At 48.0% G+C, this 27,714-nt stretch overlaps 2 protein-coding genes and 1 non-coding gene across 15 annotated transcripts in view; 2 read left to right on the forward strand and 1 right to left on the reverse strand.

The window, feature by feature from the left end:
* Positions 1-1,366, forward strand: part of MEGF11 (multiple EGF like domains 11) — a 268,428-nt gene extending 267,062 nt beyond the window's left edge. For all 12 annotated transcript variants that reach the window (XR_001877258.1, XR_001877259.1, XM_017830247.1 and 9 more), the window contains one exon: positions 159-1,366. Coding sequence is in view for 10 of the 12 variants with exons in the window: in XM_017830247.1 (XP_017685736.1) it covers positions 159-319 (161 nt within the window). In the remaining 2 variants the exon portion in view is untranslated. The remainder of the gene's footprint in view (positions 1-158) is intronic.
* On the reverse strand, positions 459-22,868 carry RAB11A (RAB11A, member RAS oncogene family). 2 transcript variants are annotated; one of them, XM_017830258.1, is made up of 6 exons: positions 22,817-22,868; positions 22,709-22,771; positions 15,103-15,298; positions 14,033-14,226; positions 12,996-13,076; positions 459-615 (listed from the first exon to the last, which is right to left on the reverse strand). In XM_017830258.1, exons 2-6 carry the CDS (start codon positions 22,746-22,748, stop codon positions 479-481), a joined length of 648 nt encoding a protein of 215 aa, XP_017685747.1. In that variant the 5' UTR covers positions 22,749-22,771; positions 22,817-22,868; the 3' UTR covers positions 459-478. The 2 variants fall into 2 exon arrangements, with proteins under 2 accessions (XP_017685747.1, XP_017685746.1); XM_017830257.1 differs by lacking the exon at positions 459-615 and adding an exon at positions 4,828-6,490.
* A 269-nt stretch (positions 22,869-23,137) lies between these two features.
* On the forward strand, positions 23,138-23,209 carry TRNAQ-CUG. Its single transcript has one exon. It is a non-coding gene; the product is annotated as a tRNA-Gln (tRNA).
* The last annotated feature ends 4,505 nt before the right edge of the window (positions 23,210-27,714 follow it).

A 27,714-nucleotide genomic window follows, 5' to 3' on the forward strand; every position in this document is an offset into this window, starting at 1 on the left:
CTGCCCCACGTGCTGCCTCCTGTGCTGCCCGTGAAGCTGGAGGGGGATGAGATGGTTTGGGAGGCCGACGTCCTGTGCTTGGACAAAACACATGAGGACAGTAACTGGTTTTGGGAGTGCTGCTGGTTGCCATAACCCAGTTTTCCTTGCTCCCCCAGAGCCCACTGTCAGCATAGTCCAAGATGGCCGCAGTCGGAGTGCCAGTTACCTCCAGAATCCATACGACCTTCCCAGGAACAGCCACATTCCTGGGCACTACGACCTCCTCCCCGTCCGGCACAGCCCGACACACGGGCCCTCTTGGGACAAGCAGTCTTAAAGGGATGGACTCCACTGTGCTGCCAACACAAACTGAGGAAGCAGAGGAGAAGCCAATCCTTTTCCACGCTGTGGGATGCTGACGGATGTGGACTGGCTTACGCAAGGACCTGACGTGACACAACATCAGCTTGGGCCAACTGCTGCTGCATGATGTTATTTATAAAGACATTTTTATATGGGTAACTGGAACTAACAGAACCTCCTCCACGTGTGGCTGGAGTACATCACCCCAGGAAGGTGTCCACGTGCTCCAGGCAAAAACTCTCCGTGGCTTGTATTCTAACCCTGGCTTTGCTGTAAAATAAACCACAAACACATGCTAAGTAGAAGGACTTAAAGATGTACATTTTTACCAACTGCATCAAGAAATCTTTTACCTTTAGGAACAAGGTGACTGGGAATGCACTGGAATTGATTTTCATCTTTGTCATGGGAATGGACATTTTTCTGAACGAGAGCAGGGAAACTTGTCATTTCACTGTCAGGACACCTCATTTACTGCCACCACCATGTGCAGCCTGTGCAGATCATGCTCGGTAATTAGCACTGGGATTTTCATCTTTACACTCAGTACCAGAGGGTTTGAGTTGAGGAATATTAACACAGACACCTTCTGTGCCGTTTTTTAAATCTTTCCAAAAGTCCCCTGATCTTTGCTAATGACCATTTCCACAATGAGCCTCCCACCCACTTTACCACACTTCTGATTGGCACAGATGGGCTTTAATTTTCCTTATACAGCTTCTCTTTTGTTGGCTAAATCCAGCAGATCTGTCAGGCCTGTAACCTGCTGCACCTCCCTTTCCTGCCCTGGGACACTGCAGGTCTGCACAGACCAGCCCTGGTTTCATTTCCTTTCCCAAAGCTGAGCCACAACAGCTTCTCTCTCCCATCTTTTCAAACCATCTCCTCATGGTTCACTTGTCAGCATGCCACTGATGACCCCCTTTAATTTGATGGGCATTACCATGTAGTGCAACGTTATCCTTTGGTGATTCTACCTGAAATGTCATTAAATGGAGCTGAAACTGGGTTTTCTTTTTCAGCAGCTGTTTGTGAACTGATTATCACGGGGCTGACCCATGGTAAAGTTTTGCATTGCGCCACCACAATTATTTTTTTTTTAATTTATAATCTTTATTGACCTAGAAAGTAGAGTACTTGCCGTTAGTTCCTTGTAGATTTTGAGCATGAAGTAGTATTGACTCTAAGTATGTAATTTTATTAGGCAAACGTGGAAGTAGCAAGTTGATGCCTCTTAAATATAAAGAAATATTCTGTTGCACATTCGCCAGCCTGGTGGAAGCAGAAGAGAACGGAACCAGATCCATCAGTTTGCTCAACACGATCCCTTGGGTGAGCTGCTGGGCTTGGGACTGGAAAGAGGAGCCCTCCAGCTGGGAGAAAGTGGCTGGATCCTGGCTCTGTGTCAGACCAGGATCATTTGGAGCACTGTGGAGGGGCCCATCCTGTCCCCACAGATGGGCTCAGCCTGGGATTGAAGCTCCTGGCAGGGCACCCCTGGGAGCCCTGTCCTTGGGAATCCTGCCCTGGGAGCCCTGTCCTTGGGAATCCTGGCCCTGGGAGCCCTGTCCTTGGGAATCCTACCCTGGGAGCCCTGTCCTTGGGAATCCTACCCTGGGAGCCCTGTCCTTGGGAATCCTACCCTGGGAGCCCTGTCCTTGGGAATCCTGCCCTGGGAGCCCTGTCCCTCAGAGCCAGGACCCACCAGGTGATCAGGCTGGCTCTGAACCCCCCAACCTGAGCCCAGAGACCCCCCAGGCTCCCGGAGCAGCCGATGTCCATGTCCCAGGATCATTCCCACACGATTCCCTGAATGCTGCATGTGTGCATGGGGGCCCTGACTGAGCAGCAGTAGCGGTTTTGTTTTCCAGGAAAGCCTTATTCGAGATGTAAGTTATTTTGTAGGGCCAGTAGGAACATATTTTATGTACATGAACGGAAAGACTTACCTCAAAAATATCAAGAGAAAGGCAGTTGGATAAGGAATACTCTCGTGGAGCCCCACCTTGACACCCAGCACAAGCAGCCCCAGCTGCCAGCCTGACCCATGTTTGTGTGTTGCTGTAGTTTGCAATGAGACTCCAGAGAGCAGAGATGTGCTCAGTTGTTGTGTTGTTTTTTGTTTTTTTTTCAAAGCAGGATTTTGAAACCAAATGCAATGATGCATAGAGCTTAAAAGGAAAAAAAAAACAAGCAAAACCAACAAAAAAAAAAGGTACCTTCTTGTATATTAGCGTCAGCTTAGGAAACAGGCACCAAAATGGCAATACTTTTTTAAGGCAAGACAGATTTGTAATATATTTGTTCACTGTGCAAAGGTATCCTACCTTGTACAAAATAAATTGAATTTCTCTCACCGTGTAGTTCTCAAACGTACTCATTTGCAGAGCAAAACTGTCAGGCCCTGCACAGGTCTGAGTTCTCCAGGTGATGGGGCTGCTCACAATGGGGCTGCCCCCCCTCAGCCAAAAACCCCCACGGGCACCAGGCACAGGACAGAAAAGGCAGGATGGCTCAGAAAGGCCAGTGCTGTAACTCCAGATTAACCCGGAGTAAGGCCCAGTGTCAAACCAAAAGGTAAGTGGCTCTTTACACCTTTCTCCCAGTTCCTCAGCAGTTTGTCCTCAGTGGGTCTGAGGGAGAGCCCTGGGGATGCCCAATCCCACCTGGACAAGCCCCCCCACGCCCCCCAGAGCAATGTGGGGGCAGTGCCAGCACCACTCACTGATGTTCACGTCCTGCACCTCAGCAGGGTGGGCACAGTGCCCTGGGCCACTCGCAGCTTCCCGCCCTTCAGGGGGGTGAAGATCCTGGAGGATCCAGCCCAGCACAGTCACCCAGCAGGAATGGCACACAGGAGACATGGAAGCTGCCTCAGCAGCTCCCAGGGAGCCCAGTCAATGAATCAGGAGCACAGACCTGCAGCAGAAACACCTTCAGAGGGAATGACTCCCGGGCAACGCAGCACTGAGACTGCTGGAGCTTTCCAGCATTTGTGCCTCACACTTCTGAAAATCTTGTTAACTAAAGCCCAGTGTGTAATCTTCTTATTTGACAAGACACACTCAATAAGCTATTTAAGGCTGGAAATTCATCAGGTTTGAACTGATGGAATAAGTAATTCCAGCTTAATAAAAATGTCTTTTAATCACAACAATTACATGTCCTTTCTGCTTAAGAGTCAGAACCTCAACTCCCATCAAACACAGGAGCCACTGATGCTCATGAACAGCTTCATAAGTGATAAAGTTGGGACTTTCAAATATGTAAATGACAGCAAAAACTTTTGGCAAGGAAGCCCATTTTGCAGCATTAAATGGAGTTCTCAGAATCTCAGCAAGCTCCTGTCAGGGCCCAAAGCAGTGTCTGTTGCCATCAGTTGTCTCCCATTAGCAGGGAAGAGACACTTCAGTACACAAGTAATGCCAATTATGGAGCAGAATGATTAATCAGCAGCCAAACAGGAACAGTCCCCCCTTGGGTCATCATTCAGATGGAATAATGTCTTGCATTGTCTCTCCCAAAGCACTTTGGGAAGCACCTTCCTGCCCCTGGAGTGTCACCCAGCCCAGGCCAGGCAGGAGCTGCTGCCACAGCCCAGGGAAGCACAGCACAGACCCCGGGAACAGGAGGCAAAGGCTTTCCCAGGTAGGAGGTTCCCTCTCTGTACATACACCACTGGATTTTGCTTTAGAAGTCTCAGCCTCCCACAGGGGTTTCTGCTCCCACTGGCTGTGCTGCAATTCCAGCTGCTGCAGGAGGAAGAGTTTTGCCTAAAACCACACGAAATCCGGACCTGATGTGACAGCTGAGTCCAGTCACCTGCTTACAGGAATGAGAAAAGGTAGTGGAGTGAAACTTATCCTGCATTTCCAGATGACAAATTTAAAGCTTGGCTGCTGCAGGGAATTGGTTAATTACAAAATATGCTCCAGTCTGGGCAGAGAAGGTGCTGCAAGAACAGCTCCCACAGTAATCCAGGACCAGGCTCACTCCTCATCCTCAGACCCAAACTGCCTCAGTCTCCAGAGCCACTGGCACTGCCCCACGTGCTCCGTGGGTGCTCCTGGCACCACTTCACCAGGACACCCCAGCGGGATCCCAAGCTTTCATCCTTTCCTGCAGAAGGAGCAGTCTGTATCCCACAGGATTTTCTTTCTCATGGCAACGTGGGAAAAAAACCCCCAGGACTGTAAAAGCTATTCAGAGGTTTGACTGGTGTGAACCCACAGAATTCCTGAGTGTAAAAGCTCCCTGGAGCTGCCAAACTGCCCTGGCTCTGAACTGCAGCAGCCCCAGAAAGCTGCAGACCTGCTCTGAGGGAAGACAGCTGTGTTACACGACCCTTCCAGGTCCTTTTCCAGGGGCACTTCCACTTTAGGGTCTTCTCACTGCCTGCTCCAAGAAGCTCATCAGCTTCCAGTAAGTAAAAACCTTCATGTCAAATGACAGTCCTCCCAAAAAGTGCACCCAACACCACAGTGAGTCGTCCCCTGTAATTCTTTATTAGAATCATGGATGAATATATTTTAAATCAATCTAAAAAAATAATGAATCAAAGTACAGTACATGCATAAAATACAAAGTAATTTACAAATTAGATCAAAGGAGCATCTCCAGAACTAATACCAGGAGGAGAAATGGAGTAAAAAACAAGAAGTGACCGACTACAGCAATGCCTTCCGTGTGCCTCACACGTCATGAGCACCGCGAGACAGGAGGGGTGGGATGGAACACAGCTGGAAGTGCCAACCAGATTTTGGATGTTCCACACGGGTCGTATCAGAGTTTGAGAAACATCCCCCACAATCCATTACTTCCCTGTAATTGTATAAATAACTGCAGGCATTTACACAACAAACAGTTCCTCTAAATAGTGTAGGAATGCAGTGCCCGTAGCCCCAGTGCCAGGGTTGGCATGTTTAGGAATAGCAGAGAGGGATGTGCAGTGACAGAAGGCACAGTTCATGTATCCCTGAACAAGCGAATCCGACAGAGGGTTTGCAGGGAGCGACAGACAGCAGGAAAACTACTCCAGATGGTTTTGTTCAAGAGTAGACAGCAAACCACTGGAATAATTTAAAAATACTGGATCAAACGGAACCGAAAACTAAGGCTAGGTAGTTGAAGTTGTTGATTCATCAACTCAAGCATTCGAATATATTAATATAAGTGGCATGCATTAACAGGTGTGATATGTAATACGTGACAACACCCTTCAAGTCTGTGTCCCATGAAAAAAAAAAAAAGGCATCCTCAAATCCTGATACCACCAGCACTGTGGGGGCCAAGCCTCAGGCAGCACAAAACCAGGCTGCAAGCTCCAGGGTTGGAGTGACCCTTCCCCAGGGATGCAGCTCCCTCACAAAGGGCCCCTCAGTGCAGCCCCAGCAGCTCTGCCTCACATCAACTTCCTCTGCAGCAGGTGCCAAACCACAGCACCTCAGTCACAGGTTGCCAGAACCTGCTGCTTGTTCTCGAGAAATTCTCTTTTCTCCCCCATAATACTCTACAAAACTTCACTTGACAACCTGAAGAAGCAGCCAAAAACATTTAACTTACATTAAAATTGCACTTCAGAGCAACGGGCGCTTGGCCAAGCTTTAGGTGCAGATGCAACACCTTCAGACAAGGAAAGATTATCCTGCCCAGAGATACTTTCCTCGTTTACCTGACAGTAATTGCTTTGTGAGGAGCAGAACAACAAATTCAAGTGCTCACTAAAGGTTCCTGTGCTCTGACTAATGGGCATCGTGTTGGGAAGAGATCAGTTGAGTTCCAAACAATTTACTGACCCCAAACCGACAAGTCAGCATTGGGAAAATACTGCAGCCACATCCAAGAAAGAGACTGATAAACACTGAAATCAAAGTGTTTTAAGACATGGAGAAATTCAGAAGGAATAAGCAGTGACTAAACACAAGAATGGAACCACGAGAATTACAAATATATTTAAATCTTGGACCTGGGGAATATACACAGCCTTTTAGGAAAGAATGGACAATTTATATATTCTGACAGCACTGCATCTTTGGTTTGTTTTCAGTGGTGGGGGGGACGTGGATGGGAACCACGTTGTTGCTTGGAGACATATCATTCTCACGTCTGTCGGACATTTGCTTCTGGGAGACAATGCGATAGATCTCTGCAGGGTGAGAAAGAGCTGATCATTATGAGCACACCAGCACAGTGCCATCCAGGACTTACACCTGGGGGGAACCAGGCAGAGCTCTGGGATTACACAGGTAACACAAAGAAGCTTTCACAACAGGTTCAACTGCGGTGCTTTCTAGGTTCAGAAAATAAAATGTATTTTTGCAAAAGAAATTAGTTTAACAGCTGTTTTGCTTGCCTTGAGATAAGAGTTAGTAACTGGACAGAATTCACAAATTCCTTTGCTAGAAATCAGGAACTATGTGAGCATCCATTTCTTCTGAAGGTCCTTAGGACTCTGTGGATGGGAGTTACATGTTTGCTCATGTATCCACAGACAACAGCAGGATTAAAGGGAACCACTCCAGATTCCTCTCCCTGATAGCACTGCAGGGGTAATTCCTTCTCTCTCAGCACACCCATCACGTACAACACCTTGTCTACCATCCCAACAGCTCTAAATCTTCAGAAAAGGTCGATTTAGGCCCAAAAGGGGAGACTGAGCCCCTTAAGCAGCACATAAAGCCTTTACAAAATGTGCTGTGTAAGAAAAGTGGGCTCCAAAGAGATTCCGAACTCAGGGAGCGCAGGTTAAATCCCTGTGCCTTCCCAGCACCTGCAGAGAGCCCTGCCCAGTTCCTGGGGTTCGTTAGTGGCCAGTGATGCTGCACAGAAACTCAGAGCAGCTACAGCAACATTCACTTCAGCTGCACAGAGAAAGAGTAGAGCATGTGTAGCACTTCACCCCCAGAAAGGAAATAAAGCACACCAAAAATAGAACGTGGGGAACTCACTTGCAAATTTGAGTTTGAAAACCATTAAAATTTAAAAAAAAATAAAAGCTTGCTAAAGGTCAGCTTTACAACAAGCTTGGAAGTGTTTCAAATCCAGCAAAAAGCCAACCCCGGCATGACAACATCCCATCTTCTGCCTTTTCACAGAGAAAAGTGTGCTGGCAACAAACACACCAGCAGTGCCAGCAGCAGAGCCCCCAGAGCAGGGGGCTGTGCCCACACCCTGTTTCCACGTTCCATGCCCTGTCAGAAGGTTCCAGAGAGGCCCAGGCTGCCACAGACAGGGTGTCTGCACTTCCCTCCTGCACAGCAAAGCAGGAAGAGCCCAGCTCATGAGCAGCTCTGGCAAAACAAAGCGAAGGTCCGAGTTCTTTTGGGGGTTTGGAGTCTCATATCAGCTGGATAATGACTGTCCAAACACACACATCACCAGATCCCAAACCAAGACACGGCATTTCCATCAGGAATTTGCCATTAGTGAGTAGCCTTTGTTGGGAATTTTGATGAACTGCTGCTTAGTGCCCATCCTGACATCATTTCTGGAAGTGGAGCAGCCTTGTGCTGAGAGATCCTCACACAGCTGAGTGCCTGTGATGGGATGAGATGGCACTGAGGAGCTGAACAGGGTCCCTGACAAGCCAGGCTTGAAAGCTGTCCCCCTGAGGCAACAAGCCTGCACTAATTTAAGCTGCCAGCACAGAGGCCAAGTGCTCCCAGGAAGAGCAGGAGCAGGGCTGCACACATCCATGGGACTGCTGGCAAAATGGACATCTCTCATAGACACCGTGCTGGATTTATGGACTGCACAGGTAACATCTACCTTGGGAAGAACTGGGCCTCCAAACTGACACCTCAGACTCAGACAGAGACAAACTGTTCAGAGAAGTGGATTTTACACATGCATTCAGTACAGATCGAGTCACTGAGGCAACCAAACAGGAGCTGCACGGGCAGGAGGAGTTTCTGGTATCACCCTTCCTCGAGCTCACTCTTCTTTCCAACAAAGAGCCAAACAATTCTCAAGTGAAGTGACCCCCACAAAACCAGACCTTTAAAGTCCCCTGCAGCCCATTGTGGGAACCAGCAGATAAGGATCAGCTCGGCCCTGGAGAGCCTGTGTGTGAGGTGGGAGGAGCACAGCTGGATCTGCTCCTAATTCCTCCGGACAAGCCTTGTGCTCCACTGCCCTGCCCCAGCTCAGGGCTGACAGCCAGTTCACCTCCAGGAGCAGAACAATGGCCTTTCTGAATCAACAGGAAAAGCCTCTTGCCACCTTTGTTACTGGGAACTCTCCAGTAGCACCTCCAGCAGCAGCCATTCTCAGTTTCCCAGAGAACTTCCTGAACAAGTTCATGCAAGTCCCTACAAGAGCTGTCACACACTTCCTCCACCCTGTAAGCCAGGACTCACACAGGGGCACTGTGTAACACCCTCATCTGACAGCAAAGATCTTCAGCAAACAGCCCCAAAGCCCCAAAAACAATCTTGACAGCACCAGTTCCATTACTGACAAAGGCTCTGTCCCTTCTGACTCTGGGAATATATTCCCATAATTCCCACTTCCACAGTCTGCCCAGCAGCCCTGCCAGTGAAACCCCTTCCAGCACTCCCAAGTTTGTTGCTCCCTGCTGCTTCTCCCTCCTCTGCAGTGCAAACTGGGTGCAGCCACAGCCCAGATACCAAACCCTGCCTTTCCCTGGGGGAGCTGCACTGTCACCACACAGAGCTGTGCTGCTGTGACAGGGGAGGGGGAACAGCCCAAAGCTGCTCTCACTGGGGCAAAATGCCCAGCAGCAAAGCCTCCAGTGGAACTGTGTGCAGGCCTAATGAAGATGTGAGGTTTTTAATGAAGCCACAGCACTTTGGGCTCTGCTCAGTGACTGAATGGAGACCTTATTAAGGACACATTCAGCAGAATGCACCACTGCATAAAGGGGGACTGTGAGAGACAGGCCTTGCACTGTGAGAGCTGAGAAAAAGGGATGTTGCTGCCTAGGCCAGTCCTTGGCTGCTCAGCCTGCACTGGGGTTTCATTCCTTTTCAGGTGTACAGAGAAAACAAAAGAGGAAATCCCTCGATTTTTTGATGTTAATTCTCTGATGCTGTTTCCTTGGTGATGGGATTCCTTAGAGATGAAACCACAGCAGAATGCAGTATGGGAACAGAGACAGCACAGAGCCAGGCAGACTCCAGTTTACTTTAAGGATGCTTTATTCTGCTGTGAATGCTCAGAGTGGCTGGGATCATAATACCAGTCTCTCCTATTTGCCAGATGATACAAAGCAGCTTTGTGTGCACAACAATCAGCCCTTGCAGACTAGGCATCTTGGAACAGAAGAATTTGGATAGGGACCACTACTCTAAGCCACAGACAGGAAAGGTCCCCAAAACCTCCTCTGGAATCCACAGCAGGACAGGAAGCCCACTAAATGTACAATATAACCCCTCTAAAAGTTCTCTCTAATACTGGGAGAGGGAAGAAGAGCTTTTATCCCTTCTTCCACCTGTAGCAACAGATCACATACTCAGGCTGTGCTAACTACAAAATGGACTCATATTTCCCTTGGCCAAAGCCATTCAAAATGGCTTAATCTGAAAATCCAGGTGTGGGTAAGTTTAACATGGACCCTTCTACACCTCCAGGGGAAGAACTCTCACAAGTTTCCAATAGTGCCCCAACCAGAACAGCTTCAAGAGGGCTGGAAAGAAAAGGGGGTTGCTGCAGACCTTGGCCACGACAACCTGTTGAGGAGAGATCCCAGGAGCTGGGAGAAAGGCTCTGGAGCAGCCTGGGTTGTCTGTGGAGCAGCTCCCAGCACTGCAAATTCCAGCAGAGCTGGTGCAGCAGCACATCCTGCCCCTCCTGTCAGACACCTCTGCTCCAGCCGCTGGCACTGCCTGCTGGCTTTGCCAACGTCCTTCTCCAGGGGACAGCGAGCATTCCACCCACAGGCACTGTGCTGGGAGGCTGCCCTGCCAACACACCATCCAGGATCCTGCAGGGTGACTCCAAAAACCACATTCCACAGATGACTGCTCCCCTCTTTCCTTCAGAGTGAGCCATTAACAGCTAAAGGCAGCTGTGAAGTGTTATCGAGGAGTTTACTGGCAGAACAGTCACAGCCCAGATGGAGCCGACCTGCTGCTAAGGCACCATTTACTTCATCTTTATCTCCCTGGAACAGCAGCTCCTGTCTGGAGAGAGCCACATGCCCACTAATCACAAGTGTTTTTTCCAGCACAGTTGATCTGACCCCTCCTGAACAAGGATCCTGTCCACAGGCCCGAGAGCTCTGTGCCCTAAACACTGTCACAACAACATGCAGGGCACTCTGACATCCATAGAAAAGCAACAGCCTTGGCAATCTGTCAGAGTCCTCTGAGGGCAAGTTTTAATCACTTGTTTACCCATTACAGACCACTCTGCTTACAGAAATATTAAACCAGGGGAAAAAAAAATCAAACCTTCACCAATTAGAATCCAAACTAATTTCTGGAATAAAAGGTACTGCTGGAAGCATGTGAGGAGAGAGAAAGCACAGCCTAGGCTGTGGCCAAGAGGTGAACTGCTCCCCATGGCAACAGCAGCACATCCTCTGAGCATCACACAGCTCTGAGGGAAGCAGCAGCAGCCCAGGGCACACAGGGAACTTTCCACCTCCTCAGCATCACTCAGAGAACATAATGGTCCAACAGCAGATGGGGACAGCGAGGTGACCAGTTTATACTGGCTGTGACAGCCTTGGGAGGGAACAAGCACTGCCTGATATACTTCATGTTGTTTTATTAGTGCTGGTGTATGAACGTTAATTAACTAACCTGCATCTGAGAGCCCCAATCCCCTCTGCAAGCAGGAGAAGCAGCAAGGCTGTTAGTTCTACATGACACACAGCACATCTGGCCAGAATCTGACCTCAAAGCCTGGGTGCTCCTGAGAGAAGGGACACCAAGGACACCGGCCTGAAGGAAGAAGCCTCAGGTTTAGCAGTTATAAGTGAGCAATGTCCTTCTCCTGAAAAATCCATGTGCATTTTTGACAGGACTGCCTTTAGGCAGGTGAAGAAAACAGGAAATGCAGCAGGCATCCCAACAGCACTGCACTCAGCCACTCCTTAGTCATCCACCCTCTGATGGCAGTTAGTCATGTAGGGAGTCAATGTATAAGCTCACAGAACTTCTCTCTTTGTCTTTTTCAATTTGTGCAACACTGAATAACAAACAAATGACTACACTGAAGTTAAAAGGGAACCATGTGGCTTAACTAAAGAGGAAAAAAAAAGTTCTTTATTCATCTACCACTTTTAGCTGGTGTCTGCACAGGAGCACTTAGGAACCCACTGTAAAAACACAATAGAATCAGAACTGTTGGAGGCTTCTTACAGCCAAGGATAAGATAAGAAACAGATGGACACAGGCAGCTAATACCTCAGCAGCCTAACATCTATCTCCAGTGCTAAGCTGTCCATAAAGCATTTCAAACAACTGAAGAAATGCTACAGACTTTATATTTTTACTCCAATAGATAACTTTCTAGCTCGATCCTCACTGTATTTTCCAGTATGACTACCAAGTCCTTCTTGGTGTGTTTTTAAAAGAATGTCTAAATTAGCTGGCAAAGAGGAAAACAAATTCAAATCTAGCAAGGTGCCAACGTCACAGCAACAAGATCTGATTAAGAGACACACAGTTATAGTTCAGAAGTGGGGCCACTGCTCATACCAAGCAGATCATGTATCCTGGCACATGCTACATTGGGAAAGAGGGAGTTTAAATTTGCAACTGGAAAACATGTTGGAGGCACTCAGAGAAAACAGGGAGACTGCCTGGCACACCTAGAACAGAGTCACAACCAGAGGAGTGCCTCAGATGTTTGAAAGCTCAGACCAGAGATTTAGAGGTGTGTTTGCCAAAGCTGGGAATGATGAAAGCTCCAAAACCACACAGGCCACTGTGTCCCACTGTGCCCTGGCTACAGCTGACAGGGGGCAACACAAAAGTCCCATGACAGCCAGTGATTTCCACACCAATCTGTGAATTCCTACCCCAGCCTTTATAAGCCAGGGTTAAATTAAGGTCCCCCACATTGTTGTAGTTGAGTGTCTCAGTCTTAACAAGTTTTGCCTATCTAAACAAGGCTTTAAACAAAAAGGAAGTACTTTGTCCACAGAGCATAAGAAATGCAGCACTCACTGCTGTCACACGTCCCACAGGCCAGAAGTCCAGGCAGGACTATTAAATGCAATGACAGCAACTTCCCTGCAGCTCAGGAGTCACTGTGTCTCCAAGGAAGGATCTCTGCTCTTTCATCCCTTCTCCCTTGGCAACTGCTGTGGGCACCATTAAAGATGGAGCCAAACTAAATTGACTTCTCCTTTGATAAACAATGGCTGTTCTAACTTGATGCCTGCATGAGACAATTCCCTCCTGTGGGCACTCCCTGTAATGGGAGATGGAAGCTGAAACACAACCCAGGCTGACCAGAAACCTGGGGCAGATCAAAGTGAGCGAGGATTCATTCCCGAGTTCAAGGCTGGCCCTTCAACTGCGACACTTTGAAACTGGACTCCAAATCTTAGGGCTAATGAAGAATGATTGAATAGCAAAATTTTTAAACACTTTATAGGCAAAGAAAGCCCCATTTGCATCATATCTGAGCAGCCTTCTGCCCTTCCCCCTTGAAACACAAAGCACTGGATGACTCACCTGTCAGAATAGTCTGGAAAGCTGCTTCCACATTTGTAGAGTCTAAAGCAGACGTCTCAATAAATGACAAACCATTCTTCTCTGTGTGGACAGAAATACTATAATTAGAGAGGTATATCATACATCTGCTTCCCATCTGGAAAAGCTTCTGTGCCAAATAATATTTGTAGTGTTCCCGATGAGACACACGGGTATCAAAAGAAAGTATAACAAGTTGTGGGGTTTTCCCCTTCAGGTGATCTGAAAGTGATACCACCCAACACCAACAATAGAATTTACACCCATCCCCAAGGACAGGGATCAGCCCAGTGCTGTGTTACTTTAAGGCACAACTTCCTGCACTCCTGAAAGGGAGAATCTGTTACAGTTTCAAGAATTGTATGAGGAAGTTTCCGGGATTTTCTTTAACCTCATCAAGTTTCTCCACCTCCCACCTAGCATGTCACAGCAGCTTATTTAACAGAGAGGGGAATGACACTCCTCCAGCTGCAGGCAGGAATCCTCACTGGCCAGAAACTCTGCCACTGCAGCTACAGCAAGCCTTAATATAAGAAATCCAGCTACACTCCTGGATGAAAAGAAACTGGGCCTAAAACAAGGCAAGATTTACAGAAACCAGAATTATTGTTCACAGACCTTAACTGTGCAACAAGAGTCACAAAGCCAGTTTAATGACAGTCTGTTCAGCCACGGTACCTGTGTGGGGCTGCAGATCAGCTGGGGCACTGAAGGCAAGACACAGGGGCAAAGCTGCCACCACACAACTCACTCAAACCTACAGCCACAGGCACAGTTTCTGTGGGAGAAGCAGTGCACAGGCAAGAGAGTAACTCTGGTTTAAAATTACCAAGTGCCTCTGGCTGATTGTTGAAATGACATGCATGTTCTACAAGGCCTCCTTTCGACCTGAATTAGCCGTGTGACACCGAGGGACACGGCCAGCAGCAGTTCTTCCCTCCCACCAGCAGACTGACACGTCCAGGGGCGGGCAGGCAGATCCCCAGCCAGCACTGGGACGTGACTCTGAGTTCACCCACCCGCGAAGGCTCTGGCCTCGTCCGTGGGGACGGCTCGGAGGTGGCGCAGGTCGCTCTTGTTGCCCACGAGCATGATGACGATGTTGCTGTCCGCGTGGTCCCGCAGCTCCTTCAGCCACCGCTCCACGTTCTCGTAGGTCAGGTGCTTGGCGATGTCGTACACCAGCAGTGCCCCCACGGCCCCGCGGTAGTACCTGAGGGGAGGAGGGTGGGAGAGCGACGTCAGCGGGATTAGAAGCGACAGGTTACTGGGAAATAGCTGTTACTGAGCTGCACAAAAATACCCAGGGAAGCGGAGCAGCCAGACGAGGTTACAGTACAGGACCAGCAGAGCAGCCAGGACAGCTCAGAGCCTCAAATCCCATGTTTGTGGGGAGAACCCTCCATCCCAAAAATGGAACTCTGGAGTCAGTCACCTTCCACCCCTGATCCACCCCTGTGAAGTGTCCCCCACCCATCGCCGTGGGTGCAGCACGGGCACGGCCCAGAGTGATAAAGAGACTGAATGACTCACTGGATCATAAAAATGTCAACGTGATCTACTCCCTTCACAAAAGGCCACTTTAGGGCCCGAGAGGCACAGTAATGCATTCAAAAAGAAACAGGCTGTGTTCTCTCACCTCACAACTCCCTCCAGCTCTACTGAAATCCAGCTTTTGCTATGCTGTTTTTTTCCAATTAAACAAGCACACACAAAGTGAGCAGTCTTTTCTGGCTGCTACAGGAGGGTTTCTGCTCTTAGGTTACCACTGATAAAACCTCCAGGAACACTGATATTACTTTATCATTCACTTGCACTGAAATGAGTCTCTCAAAGCTCTTGCAATTCTAGGCTTGAAATGCCCCCATTTAGGTGTCACGAGAGCACAGAGCAGTAAATCAGTCTGCACAGGGACACACTAGATCAGGTTTCTGGGCTGAATAATATTTAACCTTCCTCCCACCTCAGGCTGCGGATATTACCTGATAAAACACAAACACCCCCTGTTTGCAGCTCCTGAGGAATCGGAAGGGCCCACAATTCCCCTCCTCAGCCAAAGCTTCTCCCCAGCCACCCAGGGATCACTTACGCTGAGGTGATGGCTCGGTACCGCTCCTGCCCTGCAGTGTCCCAGATCTGAGCCTTTATTGTCTTCCCATCCACTTGAATGCTCCTCGTTGCAAACTCCACTCCAATGGTGCTTTTGCTTTCCAAGTTGAACTCATTGCGAGTGAATCGAGACAGGAGGTTGCTCTTGCCTACCCCAGAGTCTCCGATAAGGACAACTACAAGACAAGAGCAGCATAGGGATCAGATTCCAGGTGCAGATGATCCATCGACAATCACCTGCAATAAACATTTATTTTTGGGAAAGAAGCATGAAGGGAAAGAATGGCAACACCACCACGCTTGTCATGGATCTGCTGCCCAAGGGTTGGAAAACCTGGAAAACCAGAGCTGCCACATTCACCAGCATTTTGAACAGACACTAGACTGGACTTTTACTGGTTACATTTCAGTCTCCTTTGCCCAGCATGGAAGAACATTCCTCTTCCAGGAAGAATGTACGAGGCTGGACTGCAAAAGTTGGGGACTGGTTAGATTTCACATCCTTGTAACAACATTAAAACTAAAAAACAAACCAAAATCCCCACAACCACACAACTGAAATCTGCTTTGCTGAAGAAGTTCAAAACGCAGGGCAAGCAGCAGACTCTGCTTTACCACAGAAAAATCTGTGAATGGAAAAAAGAACCAAACAAAAAAAACCCCAAGGCCACCATCACCCCGAGAGACAGTTTGAAATGTTTGCTGAACCACAGCTCTCTGCCCTTCTGCAGTCCCTCTCTGCTGTTGTGGCTCCTGGACACATCAGGCCAGAGCCTGGAACTGCTCTAAAACACTGCTGGGGTATCACTGGGATTCAGGATTGGAACCACCATCCACACCCTTCCCTGGCTCAGTTTGACTCATCCCAGCACCAGTGCCAAGCAAACTAATTGGAGGGATTCAGCTATGCTTGACAAGAGAGTGAGAGAAGGTTTAAAGTCCAGTTCCTTCAGGAAAACAGTCATGAGGATTCACTGCAATAACCTGTAATGCTGGCTGAAAGGTGCAAGGTTAAGTGTAACTTAAAACTCAGTCACAAGATGCAGGACATTGGATGAAACATGTTCACAACCTGAGTCACACCAGCAGGAGCCTCTCGGGATGATCTTCTGCCCTTAACAAAGATAAGGTACCAAACCATTAGTGAGGGGAAGGGAAGAAAAAGAGGATAAAGTCCTTGAGAGGAAAGGCTGATAACTAAGTTCAGCAGTGAATCAATATCAGCCCAAGCAAAAAACTGCACGCTCAGGTGACACAAAAAATGTTGTGGCTTTGCTTCTTTAGGAAAAACCAAATACTTGCTAAGTAACACACATCATTAACAGCTGAGACACCACAACACAGTGTTAAAGATGCTGTGTGGTGCAACAGAGCAATGAGTGCACCAAACACATTCAATCACAGGAGAAACCCCCCGTGGAGCTCAGTCTAGCAGTGCAAACACTCCCATCTGCTGCTGCAGCCCTGTGCACACCAGCTCCTGCTTAAATAATGCAGAGCAATTCTGGCAAATGGGACTTTGCTCTGACTGGAAGGGCAGAGCAGCACCTTTTAAACTCCCTCCCATAAATGAAAATTGCAGCAAACATTGGCTTCAAAAGGCCTTGTGCAGAATACTTCATCAAAACAAACATCTTCCCAGCTTCCCCTGCCAGCTGACTCAGCACACGGCCAGCCAAGCTCTGAACTTGCATAAAGCAGAGTGGCTCTGTTAACCACTTCTGTTTATGAAGATCACAAGTGCAGGTAGGTGGCAACCCATGCTGAATGCAAATAGGAGTGTGCTTTCCTCTGTGCCAGGTCAGCACTGCTCCGTGTGGCTGCCCCGACACTGCTGAGCAGCTCTGCTGGCACCGGGGATGCTAAATCATGATAAACCTGGGGCAGGGGACAGGGCACCGACTGCGTCACCACCCCTGGCAAACAGCCGTGGCTTTCCTCTTCCCCTGGCAAGTGAGTTCTCCAACACTGTTTTGGCAGGTTTAGGCCATGGTTTTAGATGACATCATGTTTGTAATCACTGGGACGTGTTACACACAAATGTGAGCTCCCTCCACACACCTCAGTCCTGCATCACCCAGCACTAGCTCTGGCAGCAGCCAGAAACTCCTCTGAACAAGGAAAACAATCCACATCCATCATTTCCTTTTCCAACAGGATGCATCATATACCTGTTAAGTATCCCCTCAAACATATTTTTATTGTTCAGTGCAAACCCCACCTTCAAGTCACTTAGTAGATGGATCCCTTTGATTCCTCTGCCAGGTTTTTTTTCCTTACCTTCTCTGAATCCCACACTGCTTATGCTCTGAATGGTTTCCAGCACCAGATTAATGTGTCCCAATTAAAAGGGGAAAATAATACTTTCCTCCTTGAAGTCAGCTATTTCCTCTACTTAATTGGGCCACTGCAGCTCCTCTTGAATACGAGCACGAGAACAGCTTGGAATGTCAGCAGGCGCCTCAGACTCCTCACACCTTCTGCATTTCTGCCAGTCTGGGCAAGTATCACTCTTTAAATACAATTATGAACTGAAACAGCCACTCAGACCATGTTATTCACTGCAGTTTTGCTTTCCTTATCAAACCACTTTGTTTTGATATTTTATACTACACACTGCTCCGAGGTATTACATTCCTTGCATAGAAATGCAGTAGGAATGACCCTGGATGGCCAAGTCCCATTCTAACTATCCCAGGCAAACAGTTTCTGGGAGGGAAATGACGTTATCTAGGCCATGATAAAGCTAATTGTTCCTGCACACACCCTTTTATTGGGCTTTTCTTCCAGAAACTCACTCCTAATGGTTAGAAATTGCCTTCTAATTTTCAGGAGAAATTAGTGGTGTCCATGTGCCAGCATCATCCATTAGCTTATTAGAGTCCTCTCCCAATGGTGTTTACACTGGGGTATTTACAGAAAGCAACCACATCTTTTCTGGGCTTTGTTGTATTTGCTAAACAAGCCAACTTGTCAAAGGGTTCCATATAAACACATTGTCCATTTCCCCAAATACCTTCCCTATAAGTTTTTCCACTTCTTTCCCACACAGTGAGAACTGCACACATCACTCTGAGATCTCCCTGTGATGCACAAAGGGATTTTAATATTTCCATCTCTACTCCAGGCATACCTGGAGCTGGAATTATTTTTCCTGACCATTTCACCTCGATGGCTCAGTCTGCCTGTGGTCAGACCTAATTGTTCAGCTTTAAGATGGCAAACTTTTAATTTGCCAAACTCCTGAGTCCCCAGGCATAAAACCTCACATCCCAAATCCCAGCTCATCAGGAGGACTGCAGTCATCACCAGCACACACTCTGACTGACCCTGTCCCACCCAACTTGCCTCATCAGCAAATTCCTTCGGTACATCAGCACTGGAAGGAGGAAGGTCTGGAGGAAACGTTTTAGCAAGTTCAGCCACAAGAGCCAGTCCTGAAATCCATCAATAACCTGCTTTGGACCAGCACTTCCCTCACAGGAGCAGCACCTTAGGAAGCTTCACAGCCAAGGAAGATGGTATTGGCAGATCTGAAAGCCATGGAAGGGATCTCCCGGCCCCAAGCCACTGGTTTAGTGACGGGACAGTTCAATACTTGCAACCATGTGCTTAAAATCGATGCATTTGATTTTCTACAGCAGTTGCTACCCCAAAGGTTTAGGACAAACATACAAGCATTTGGTGGAGAGAAAAAAAAGTTTAAAAAAAAAAAGAGTATGAAGTCTACACTACTGTAAAAATTTCACTCTGTAATTCCAGTTTTATTTCTGTAGAAGACCAAAATAAGAATTCAATTTCCTAAGATGCATGAGAAGCAATTTAGAGAACCATGTCGAGGAAGGATTGTTAATTTTTCACAAACATTCCAGCTCACTCACTCAATTTTTATTTCTGTTAAACCTTTTACTTAAAAATTTTCAGAAAATACTTTAATTATCTCATGAAATATGCTACTGACAAAGTAATCAGGTTGAAAATAGAGTCCAGCAGCACTGGCTTGTGCTGTCTACAATAAAAGTTATTACACAAGTCACACAGGACATAATTTAAGACAAGACCACCAGCACCAGGGAATTACAGTGGCTAAAACCACTTGTCTCTGCACTGAGCTATGCTATAGAGACATATCAATAAAAAGCTTGGACATGTCTTCATGATCCCAGAAGAACCTGCTGATGAACCTCATCCTGCCCACTTCAGCTGGAGTTTAAAGGAAAAATGGATAAGATGACTTGATTCTACACTCTGCAGGCAGCAGGTGATAACATGGTCATGACTTGTGTTAATCTCCCTGTTCAGCTGTGCCCCCCTTTTATTCACCCCTTTCCTACCACAGAGAGAACTGGCCTCTCAAAGGCCCTCTGGGGTCGGGGTTGTTTGTTCCATATTACAGGGAACCCCTCCAAACACCTCTGCAGTAAATGGCTACACCAGGAGGTTTGTTAGAGCACAAAACTGCCTCCACATCTAAGGCAGCAAAGGCCAAGGGCTTCCAACCACTGTCCAAACCAAGAGCTGCCATGAAACCACTTTTTCCAACACGTTTATCTGAACACACAGGGGGAAAAAAAATGGGCTTTCTAAACCCCAAACCAACAAGTTGGTTCAGTTTCAGAGCATTTCCTCAATATCAAAGAGAAAAGTTGGAGAAATGAATGTGATGCAAAGTATGGAGCAGATAGCTGAAACTGGAGGTTTTCCTAACAATAAGCTGAATGTCACAAGGCAGGGCCATGCTCAGAAATGAGAAGTGTGCTCCCAAATCCAGAGTTCCAGATGGTTTCAAGGTGCAGTCATAACCTTCCTGAGCTTTGTCCACAGAAAACTTCTCCTACAAGTGAGGGTTCCTTTGATAACTACTCGTCTACTGCAAGCACATCGATCAAAAAGATAAAAAAGTTCCTGTATTTAAGCCAGGGTTAATTTATTAAGTAATAAAGTAATATCCTTATAGTACCATTATACTTTCCTCCTATTAAAATTAGAGCAAGATTTCTACAAACTGCACTTTATAGGCCTTGTGTTTCCTCAAGGGCAGCGCTGGGAACAGCAGGCACTGCTCTCAGCCAAACCCCAAAAGCATGGAAGAACACAAAGACACGTAGCTGAACAAGAAGAATTTAACACAAATTGTCTTTTTCAAGTCAGGTTTAAGCTTTTCTGTATGCTGAAGTGTTGCAAGAGTCAGGAGAAGGGTATTTTGTAACGTGTTCATAACCCCAGAACTCTCCTACTGGATTAAGTGTCCTGATAGACCAATGCACCGACACCCACAGTCTGACCATCAAGAACTGATGTCCAAGAAGCATTCTGTGTAACAGAACACTCTAATCTCTGTCCCAGTCAGCCCTTCCTCTTCAAACAAGTAATACCTTCAGGCTTGCCATTGTCACCATCACACTGAAATGCCCCAACCAACACTGTTCTTCCTCTCTAAGTCTGTGCAGGCTTTCGATTTCATTTATAGTATTTATGGCAATGCACCACTCCAGAATTTGCATATACACCTGTGGGACTCTGTCCTTCTGCTTTCACCTGCTGCCCAGTAATAGAAGCATTACAGATATCCAGAGAAATTATGACAAACAGAGATACTTTCCCTACTTGCCCTAATGACTCACTGTTCTAATTTTGATCAAGTTGTACATCACTTCAGTATAAGGGCTGTGAATCCATTAGGTCTCTCTTCCGATTATTTTGATGCCTTTCTCCATCGTTTTAATTCTACAATATCCCTTTCAAAATGGAAATGCTTGTCCTATCTGCATTTCCACTCCATTCCCAAGATGCTCATGTCTCAAATTCAAACACTGACCTAACGTTCCCCCTGAGTTCCCATTTCCTTTTCCAAGAGTGTTTACCTACCCCTTGCCTTTTTGACCAGTGCCTAGTAAGGAGACATTCAGTTCACAGACCTACTTGCAATAATTTCAAGATCATTCCAGAGCGGTGACAGCTTGTTTGGAACCACCATCACCTCTGGGAAGTTACAGAAGTTTCGAGGATTTGTATTACTCTGCATTTTTATGTTATTTCAGCTGCCACATTAATCCCACTTATGTGACACTGCATCAACTTCCTGCGGTCCACTTTAGCTCTGCAAAACCCAAATGGCTCATCTTCACAACAGCATTTCCACACCATTCCCAGCTCTCCCAACAGTTTCTATGAACCAGGCTCAACAGAAAAAGCTTTAGGAGAGGCAATAAAATAAAGCAGCCCTGAACTTCTCCCTGTAACTGGATCCAAGCTTTTTAATTCCCCAATTACATAAGGAAGTAGGTGTAATAAAAGATAGGAGCTCTCCCAGAAAACTCACTGATATTCTCAGGCTTTCACAGCTAAAACATTAATTACAAGCCCACTGACAGAACTGCAGGAACAAGTGAGAGCAACTCAAAGGTTGTGATAACCTGAACACAAGTTCCTGCAATAAGGCTGCTGGATGTGATTAAACCAGTGCTCAGCAAGGCCCTTGCCAGTGCTGCAAGCTGAGAAAAAAGGCCCTTCTGGAACTTCCTGATTTGATTTTAATATAGTACAGATAACCGATTTATAGCTAGAAATAATACCACTTTCACATGCAATTGGATAAAACAGGTAACAAACGAAAAAAAAACCCAACAAAACCAACCAAAAAACAACTACTCAAAGTTATGACAGAAGCTTAAGGGTACAGAGGAAAAAAACTCTGATTTTTCCTTTACCTTCATGATGACAAGCATGGGGTCTCTCACCATCACATCATAACAATCAATGCTCTAAACCCTAAATTCAAATTTGCAACGCCACACCACAACAAACAAGTACTTTTTACAGGACTTTGCTTGCTTTTACAGGAGGGCTTAAAAAAATTGGACAGTGAACTTCCAAAACCTCAGCACTTCTGCACACGTTTCACAGCGTGCTGTATGAACCTGGACAGCAGGGGTGGCGTTTTACTCTGCGGGGAGAGAAAATTGGGTATTTAACTACAATCTGCAACGTTTTACCCCAACTTGCTGCTGTACGGCAGAGTGCAGGGACATCAGCCCTGGAAAACAAGGAATTCCTGCCCTTCTCTGCTGGGAGCCAGGACAGGATGGGAGATCCAGGCCAGGCTGGAGCAACCTGGGATAGTGGAAGGTGTCCCTGCCCATGGCAGGGGGTGGAACGGGATGGGATTTAAGGTCCCTTCCCACACAAACCATTCCAGGATTCTATGGTTCCATAATCACTGGGCGTGGAACAGCAGGTACATTCACCCCTCGCCAAGGGCTCGGAACGCAGAAGGCAGCAAATCTCGCTCTTTTATTAAATTAGTGCATCATTACCAACGCTGAGCGTATCTCAGCCCCTCCGCAGCCCTGTTCAACAGCCGGAGAGGGGCCTTATCAACCTTGAGGAGTCCTTATCACCCGCGGGCATCCTCCCCGGCGCTCTCTGCTCGCCAGCCCGCCGCCTGCCCCTGCTCAGCCCCCGCCCGGGCACCGACACAGCCCCGCTGCCCAAACCCGCCCGAACGGGGCATTCCGGGCCGCGGGGGAACCCCCGAGCGGTGCCCGCGGCGCTCCCCCCGCGCCGAGCGCCCCGCGCCGCCTCACCTTTGAACAGATAGTCGTACTCGTCGTCGCGGGTGCCCATGGCGGGGGTCGGGGCGGCGGCGGACTCGTCGTCGCGGGTGCCCATGGCGGGGGTCGGGGCGGCGGCGGGTCGGGAGCGGAGCGGGAGCGGGGCCGGGGCCGGTCCGTCCCTGCAGCCGCCGCGGCGCTTCCGCCCTGCGCGCTCCGCCCGCCCGCCCGCGGCCGCTTCCGGGGCAGCGGCGCCGCCGCCCGACCGCGCCCGGGGCGGTGCCGGGGCCGTGCCCGGCCCGCCTTACACCGAGCGGGGGGCCCGACCGGCCCCGAGCCCCCCGGCCCCGCCACAGCCCGGCCCCGCCACAGCCCGGCCCCCGCGGCGGCTGTGAGGGGGCTGCGGGGATGCGCTGCGGCGGGAAGGCACTAGGGGCGGCCGGGAGGGAACGGAGGCAGAGCGGTTCCATGGTGTAATGGTTAGCACTCTGGACTCTGAATCCAGCGATCCGAGTTCAAATCTCGGTGGAACCTGATACTTTTCTACCCGCTCTTCGTTTTTTTTTTCTTTTCGGCCTCATGTGCCCAAACGATGCACGGACACGCTCCGAGCTCCCCAGGTTCCTGTTCCCAAACGATGGATACGCACATTCCGAGTTCCCCGGGTCCTGTGCCCAAATGATGCCTGGCCACACTCCAAGCTCCCTGAGACTGTTCCCAAATGATGCACAGACACACTCTGAGCTCCACGGGCTCCTATGCCCAAATGATGTCCACATGCACTCTGAGCTCCTCAGGCCCCTTCACACACACAGGTGTAACAACCACATCTCGCATCACCTCTTGCCTGGTGCCCACCAGCCCATCCCTGGGCACAGTGTGGGTGCCCTTCTGCCTCCACGGACAGACGATGACTTCACCCCAAAGCCATCCACAGCCACAGGGCAGCTTGGGGTGGGTTGGCAAGAGGTCCGCAGGTCTCACAGATCCTTCTTATGAACTGGTCTCAAAAGGGCATGTGAAAACAATGGAGCTCATGGTGGAGGTGTCAGAGCTCTTTCAGCTCACAAGGTGTAAAGGGGCTGCAACCACAGGCCCCTTCCCCACTGCCTACACTGCCCCGGTCACCCCTGTGTGCCCCTGTGCCACGGGAGACACCAGCTCTGTCATCAGCTTCCCTTGGCACAGGCTTGAGACCTAAAAAGCAGAGGATAAAAATAGCGCTCGCATCCAGATGATTAAACCAAATCCCTCTAAAATGCTCTTTTCCCACCAGGCTGCCATTAGCAGCAGCATGTTTGCCATGGCTGCACTCAGTGGCTGTGTCATCATTCCTGTGCGTGCAAAGTAACCCCCGGGCGCCGGCAGCAGCGCTGGGCATCAGTTACTGTCTGCTGGAGGGATAACGAGCCAGAACGTGATCCTCTGCCTTTAAAAATAAATAGTTCACGCTGCCTCAGAGCCTCTGAGAGGGGCAAACAAAGCATTAATAATGGAGACACAGCAAGATGTGAGCCCAGTGTGTCCCACCACAGGAGCACAGTGTGAGATTGGAGCACTGGAGTCCAGGCTCACATCCTGCCACCAGCCCCCCGCGTGCCCAGGCAGATCATGCACCTCCAGCTTCTTAGAGGGGCACAAAACCCAACAAGCATTCAGGGCTTCACATCCCCAGGGCTCTGTTCCATGTGTCCTGTGGGAATAATTGTATGTGCCAGTTTCCATAAGGGCATTGCAAGGCCAGACCTTGGCAGAGCAGAAAGCGCTCTGGTAGTGTAGCAGCAAGGTGGTCTCTGTGGTCTTTGGATTCATCCTTTTTGTCTACAGATAAACCCAGAACACCCAAAATTTTGAGTTTGAAAATGCTTATCATACAGTGTTGAGAAGCACATTAAAAGGATAATGGATATTTGTCTGTGGAGAGGCTGGGGTGTATTTATAACTCGGCAGTTCAGGTTTCCATCTCACATCCTATTTGTGCTTCTCCATTGAACTTTGTTGCTAAAAAGCTATTAATTTTCACTTGATGCTTCTCAGACCTGGTTTCATCCTCCAGAATTGCTATTAGTGCAAAAAACACTTAAAAAATACACAGATGAACTATTTTTAATTATTCTTCTGCAAGAGCTGTTCTCCTTTCCGTGTTTAGGATTTTGTTGGTGAGCCTGGAAACACCCTTTATTTACATTTTTTGTGTCCGTAAGTGTTACTTCCTCTTGCACCAAATTGCAGATGTTCCTCATCTGGAACTGGCACATCCTGTGCAGGACATCGGGGCAGAGAGTGAGGGCAGTGGCAATTCTGGGTGAGCTAAAAACCACAGTCCCCATGTTGCTGCACTGCTGTCACTTGTTGAACATCAGCCATTACGAAGCAGAGGCATTTTTAGCAATCATTTTTACCAAAACATGGACATTTGTGCAGATTGCCATGTAGCTGAGAAGCAGTGGGGGGTCTTTCTAGCTAAGCCTGTTTAAATGCATTTGATCATTTAAAATCAGATTTTTCATGGTGAAAACTGAAAGAGTTCTGTGTCTAAACAAGAATCAACAGAGCAGGGCACGAGGAGAGCGCTGGACTATCTGGGAGCTCCAGAAATTAAAGTCTTATATCCTGTTCAATCCTGGGTTAATTTTGTTGCTGTTCAGGCCCCAGATGAGAATATCCAAACCCTCAGGAAATGTCACTGTCAGCACAGGCTGGTTTTGGCTGCTCTGCTCTTTCTTTGTGTCCCCTCCTGGAGCAAGCTGGGATGGGGAGTGGGATGGGATGGCCCAGGACACCTGCCGTGCACATGAAACATGGCCAAAAAGCAGAGGTCAGGCCTGAAAGAACAGAGGACTCTGTGCTCTCTGACTGACAGCTTTTAATGGGAGAACAGTCACTCAGCACTGGCATTTCTGCTGCATTAATTGCCATTAGTGTCATCCTTGCGGGAACACTAAATTCATGGCAAACCTTGAATTAGCACACTCTCGTAATTCCTAACTTAGGCAGAACCATTTGCAGAGGCAGCACGTTCCAAGCAACTGGAGCAGAGACAAGGAATGATACTCAGCTGGGCCTTGGATGTTCAATTAAGAGAAGAAAAGCAGCAGAGGTCACACTCATAACTGCGTATTTATGGTTCTGTTCTGGAAATTCATACAGAGCTGCCAAAAGGGCCCAGCACCATTAATGTGCAGATGTGTGTCAGGGCTCCCAGCTCCGGCTGCCCCAGGCACTGTGTGCAGGCTCTCCCTGCACCTGATTTTCATTTCAGTCTCCCACTTCCCTCCTCCCACCAGCTCCTGAGACCCTGAGAGAAATCCTGGCCTAATAAAGTGGAAAATCTGCCACCATCTCCGATGGCTGTAGCATTCCCACAACAAGGTCAAGGTCTCTTTGCAGAGCAGACCAGTGGTGTTTGACATGGAAACGGAAGAAGGTGAAAGAGGGATGGCCACTATTTGTTGCTGATCCCAGTTTTTCAGGCTTGGAAATCCCTGCCCACACTTTGCCAAGCCCATCACTCTGCAAAGCTCAGGGAAAGATTTGGAATTGGAAATCGCAGTAATTCAAAACTGTCCTTGAATGGCTGTTGACCCAAATTCCTGTTTTCCAGATGAAAGCAGCCCCTGGCTTCACTGGGACAGAAGGCAGGAAGGACAAAAGCAAAACCCCAGAACCTACTCTGTTTTATCAGAGGAGAAATATTTCCTAAGGGGAAAATCCAATCAATACTTTGCAATTTCCTAACAATCCATGAATCATTGCAATTATGCAGAGATAATTCAAGCTTTCCAATCCAGCTGCTAAATTAGACAAAAGCGTACTCTTAGCACACTCTACCCCCATTTTGACACGTCAGTCAGAAACAAACCCCTTCAAATATAAAAATCCGTGCACAGAAATAAAAAAAAAAAAACACTCTTTTTTTAAACCCCGGACCAAATTAAATGGTCTACAATGTGCAAGGAATTCTATTTTTCAGGTAATTTTGTGCCACAGGTAGGAATAATGAAAATACACGGAGTCAATAGGAATTTTTCTGCTGATAGCTCACTTGTATTCCACCATCTGAGTTCTGCAGCTCTAAGAAGAAAATATATAAGATGAAATAGACCAAATCAAAATTAATTTCTAGATCAGCCTTTTCTTTCCTAACCTTGAGGTTGGAATAAAAAAAAAAGACCTGGATTTGAACAGGGACCTATCCAAAAATCAAACCTCATCCTGGTTTTGCTGTTCTTTAGGGGTCTTAGCAGCACTGAAGAAAGAGTGGCAAGGGAGCAGAAAAATTAACCATTTTCTGGAGACATTTTTCACTGGGACAATATTATGGAATAAGCAGAAAGGAAAGGAAGTTTTCAATGTGCTTTGGGGAGGAATTGAGTGCACGCCTCGATGACTTGGTGTTCCTTGTGCTGGCTGTCAAAATGAAGTCTTCAGTTTCCCGCATCCATTTTGGACTCAACACTCATCTCTTTGTCTGCATCCGCTGCCTCCGGAGACATCCCAGCAAGATAACACTGGCAGCCCCAGGATAATTGCTGGCCAGGATATCATTTCATAGAACCATCACTCCAAATCTTCTTCCTCTTACACGCCCTGCCACAGAGGTTTATTTCCTACCTAGAGTCAAAATCTGCTTGATGTTGGTACTGGTACCAGACAAATAGAGCGACAGCAGAGCAGCCATTGTCACATGGCCCATCATCCTCTAATTTGGATTCGAAAGCTCGGCCCTGGGGAATGAAGAAGGCAGTTTGGCTTCTGTGGCCAAGTCATTCTCTGCTGAAACAACCAGCAGAGCTGCTTGGCTGTGCTCAGCGTGGAGATGTTGTGAAGCTGCACGATTGTACAGGGAGCCAGGCTGAGACTGTAGAACTTTGCTCATTAAGATCATTAGAGAGCTGTCTGATGGAACAACTGGGATGGCTTTGATCTGGCAGAATACCCTTCCTCCTGTTCCCAGACCTTGGGAACCATCCAGTTCTCCACAATTATTTTTTTTTCAAGTCATGCAAAGAACACTCTTTGGGTTTTTTATAGGTTGC

Source organism: Lepidothrix coronata, unplaced genomic scaffold, assembly GCF_001604755.1.
Source record: "Lepidothrix coronata isolate B3197 unplaced genomic scaffold, Lepidothrix_coronata-1.0 Scaffold176, whole genome shotgun sequence".
Classification (NCBI taxonomy): Eukaryota; Metazoa; Chordata; class Aves; order Passeriformes; family Pipridae; genus Lepidothrix; species Lepidothrix coronata.